General features: G+C 56.4%; 1 protein-coding gene across 1 annotated transcript; it reads left to right on the top strand.

Annotated features, from left to right (window-relative positions):
• The first annotated feature begins 998 nt into the window (after positions 1-998).
• On the top strand, positions 999-3,985 carry LOC144490129 (N-acetyltransferase 8B-like). The gene is made up of 2 exons (XM_078207936.1): positions 999-1,495; positions 1,999-3,985. Exon 2 carries the CDS (start codon positions 2,011-2,013, stop codon positions 2,770-2,772), a length of 762 nt encoding a protein of 253 aa, XP_078064062.1. The 5' UTR covers positions 999-1,495; positions 1,999-2,010; the 3' UTR covers positions 2,773-3,985.
• Positions 3,986-4,065: the final 80 nt, after the last annotated feature.

Raw genomic sequence — 4,065 nt, 5'->3', positions numbered from 1 at the left:
TTGCCTCGTACATCTCCTTTAAACCTTGCCCCTCGCACCTTAAACCTGTGCCCCCCTAGTAATTGACTCTTCCACCCTGGGGGAAAAAGCTTCTGACTATCCACTCTGTCCATGCCCCTCATAATCTTGTAGACTTCTATCAGGTCTCCCCTCAACCTCCGTCGCTCCAGTGAGAACAAACCAAGTTTCTCCAACCTCTCCTCATAGCTAATGCCCTCCATACCAGGCAACATCCTGGTAAATCTTTTCTGTACCCTCTCCAAAGCCTCCACATCCTTCTGGTAGTGCGGCGACCAGAATTGAACACTATATTCCAAGTGCGGCCTAACTAAGGTTCTATAAAGCTGCAACACGACTTGCCAATTTTTAAACTCAATGCCCCGGCCGATGAAGGCAAGCATGCCGTCTGCCTTCTTGACTACCTTCTCCACCTGCGTTGCCACTTTCAGTGACCTGTGTACCTGTACACCCAGATCCCTCTGCCTATCAATACTCTTCAGGGTTCTGCCATCTCGGTCTCCCTCTGTTCTGTCTCTCTCTCTCTCTGTCCCTCTCTCTCTCTCTCCGTCCCTCCCTCTCTCTCTGTCCCTCCCTCTCTCTCTCCGTCCCTCCCTCTCTCCGTCCCTCCCTCTCTCTCTCCGTCCCTCCCTCTCTCTCTCCGTCCCTCCCTCGCTCTCTCCGTCCCTCCCTCGCTCTCTCCGTCCCTCCCTCTCTCTCTTTCTCCGTCCCTCCCTCTCTCTCTCTCCGTCCCTCCCTCTCTCTCTCTCCGTCCCTCCCTCTCTCTCTGTCCCTCCCTCCCTCTCTCCGTCCCTCCCTCCCTCTCTCCGTCCCTCCCTCTCTCCCTCCGTCCCTCCCTCTCTCCGTCCCTCCCTCTCTCCGTCCCTCCCTCTCTCCGTCCCTCCCTCTCTCCGTCCCTCCCTCTCACTCTCTCCGTCCCTCCCTCTCTCTCTCCGTCCCTCCCTCTCTCTCTCAGTCCTTCACTCTCTCTCTCCGTCCCTCCCTCTCTCTCTCTCCGTCCCTCCCTCTCTCTCTGTCCCTCCCTCTCTCTCTCCGTCCCTCCCTCTCTCCGTCCCTCCCTCTCTCTCTCCGTCCCTCCCTCTCTCTCTCCGTCCCTCCCTCTCTCCGTCCCTCCCTCGCTCTCTCCGTCCCTCCCTCGCTCTTTCCGTCCCTCCCTCTCTCTCCGTCCCTCCCTCTCTCCCTGTCTCTCTCTCTCTCTTGACACTGTTTCGGATCAAGTTCCATGACACGGCTGGTTTATATTTCAAGGTCTCCCAGTCTAACAGCAGGGAGAATTGTGCGTTGAGGGGCGAATGGCCTGTCTCTCTCTCTCTGTGTCAATGATCTTTGCATCCATTATTTCAACTGACCGCGTTGAGGAGGCTCTGGGGATTTGGACTTGCTTTCAGAGGGTCAGAGTCCAGGAGCGAATTGACTCGAAGCAGGAAGTGGGAGAGCGACACTGTATTCCCAGTGATAAAAAGCACTGTGATCAGAGGTAAGCATCGTCCCTCAGCACCGACCCTCCCACAGTGCGGCGCTCCCTCAGCACTGACCCTCCCACAGTGCGGCGCTCCCTCAGCACTGACCCTCCCACAGTGCGGCGCTCCCTCAGCACTGACCTTCCCACAGTGCGGCGCTCCCTCAGCACTGACCCTCCCACAGTGCGGCGCTCCCTCAGCACTGACCCTCCCACAGTGCGGCGCTCCCTCAGCACTGACCCTCCCACAGTGCGGCGCTCCCTCAGCACCAACCCTCCCACAGTGCGGCGCTCCCTCAGCACTGACCCTCCCACAGTGCGGCGCTCCCTCAGAACCCACCCTCCCACAGTGCGGATTTTTGTTTCATTGAGAAACATGTTTGTGAAGTCTTTCTGTGCTAATTTTGTACTCATTTCCCCCCCCCCCGGCTCTTCCTCCGCCTCCACCCACCTACTCACTCTCCCACACCCGCCCCTATCCTGCCCTCCCCCCCCACCCCTCTCTGTGTTTCCTCCCTCAGCCTGAGTGCAAAATGATGGAGCACATTACTGGTGACGAGGACCGGGTCCGGGAGGAGATGGTCAGAATCCCCGGCTTCGTGATCCGCCGGTACCGCCCGGAGGACCGGGACGAGGCGCGGAGAATCTTAGCCGGGGGGTTAACCGGATTGGCCTGGCCGGCGTTCCGAAGTGCCATCATGGTGCCCTCCAACTTTGGCCTACTTCTGGCCGCCTGCGGGGCAGTCCACGCCCTCACGGCCTCTCCGGTCTGCACTGCCACCGCCTTCCTGGCGCTCCTGGCCCTCGTCTACCTGGCGTGCCGGGGGCCCTTCACCGGTTACGTGAGGGAGACCCTGAAGGGGGACATGGCGGACATCGCGCGGCACTACCTGAGTGCGCCGGGCTGCTGTTTCTGGGTGGCAGAAGAGGAGGAGGGGGGCGCGGTGACCGGGGGCAGAGGGGGGGGCCGCCTGGCGGGGATTGTGGCGGCCAAGGCAGAGCCCGCAGACAGGCCCACCGCCTGCCACCTGTACCGCCTCTCCGTGGACCCTCGCTGCCGCGGGCGGGGACTGGCCCGCGGGCTGACCCAGGTGGTCCTGGACTTCGCCCGGGACGGGGGCTTCCGCCTCTGTGCCCTCGCCACCACCAGCGTCCAGCAGCCCGCCCTGCGCCTGTACCAGAGGATGGGCTTCCAGCTGGTGGGCACGGAGCCTGTATCCCTGGGATTCCTGTCCCGCCTGTCACAGATCGACATCTGCTATCTGGAGAAGAGGATCGAATTGGCTCCCGGCTGACCCCAGGGAGACCCCTGCCCCCGGAGCCCCTCACGATGACCAGGTTGATGGTGGGGACTCAAATCCTGAAGAGAAGCTGGAATCAGCAGCCTAAACAGTTGTTGCAATTTGTACATTATGAGGAGCTGTTCCGAAATCAGGAAACGTCGTCTCTGAACAATTGTGATGATTTTATATTCAAAGAAATGTTTAATTAAAATAAATAAATTACACTTCAACACGGGAATAACTTCACAGTTAACTATTTTTAAAAATTGTTGCAAAAAGATCCAGCACTCTGAGCTAATCCCCACTTTTCTAACGGCAACAGTCCTTACAGATTTTAAAATCTATACCATTTCAATTCCTTCTCCCCACAATACCTTTCGCTCTTGGGGTGATTCTGGTGGTGACGGCAAACTAGGTTCTCCAAGTCCGAACCTGCCGGAGGGTGAATGATGTTACAGCTGTGAGGTGGGAAATACAGCAGCAATTTACACAGCAACATCCCACAAGCACAAGGTGAAGAAGGCATTCGGCATGCTTGGTTTCATTGGTCGGAACATTGAATACAGGGAGTTCAACATGAGAAGTTGTTTAATTTAGACAAATGCGAGGTGATGCATTTTGGTCGATCGAACCAGGGCAGGACTTACTCAGTTAATGGTAGGGCGTTGGGGAGAGTTACAGAACAAAGAGATCTCGGGGTACAGGTTCATAGCTCCTTGAAAGTGGAGTCACAGGTGGACAGAGTGGTGAAGAAGGCATTCGGCATGCTTGGTTTCATCGGTCAGAACATTGAATACAGGAGTTGGGACGTCTTGTTGAAGTTGTACAAGACATTGGTAAGGCCACACTTGGAATACTGTGTACGGTTCTGGTCACCCTATTATAGAAAGGATATTATTAAACTAGAAAGAGTGCAGAAAAGATTTACTGGGATGCTACCGGGACTTGGTGGTTTGACTTATAAGGAGAGGCTGGGTAGACTGGGACTTTTTTCCCTGGAGTGTAGGAGGCTGAGGGGTGACCTTAGAACATAGAAAAACTACAGCACAAACAGGCCCACAGGTTGTGCCGAACATGTCCCGACCTACTCGGCTTACACCTATAACCCTCAAACTAACTTCCATGAACGTATCCAAAAGTCTCTTAAAAGACCCTATTGAGTTCGCCTCCACCACCACTACCGGCAGCCGATTCCACGCACCCACCACCCTCTGAGTGAAAAACTTCCCCCTAACATCTCCTCTGTACCTACTCCCCAGCACCCTAAACCTGTGACCTCTCGTGGCAACCATTTCAGCCCTGGGT

This window comes from Mustelus asterias, unplaced genomic scaffold, assembly GCF_964213995.1.
Source record: "Mustelus asterias unplaced genomic scaffold, sMusAst1.hap1.1 HAP1_SCAFFOLD_2902, whole genome shotgun sequence".
In the NCBI taxonomy this organism is placed as follows: Eukaryota; Metazoa; Chordata; class Chondrichthyes; order Carcharhiniformes; family Triakidae; genus Mustelus; species Mustelus asterias.
Note: the sequence above shows the minus strand (reverse complement) of the source record. Positions and strands in the feature narration are given on the sequence as shown.

Bases quoted from the DNA above. Each gene is read 5' to 3' on its own strand.
- LOC144490129 (XM_078207936.1), top strand. From the start codon at position 2,011: ATGATGGAGCACATTACTGGTGACGAGGACCGGGTCCGGGAGGAGATG.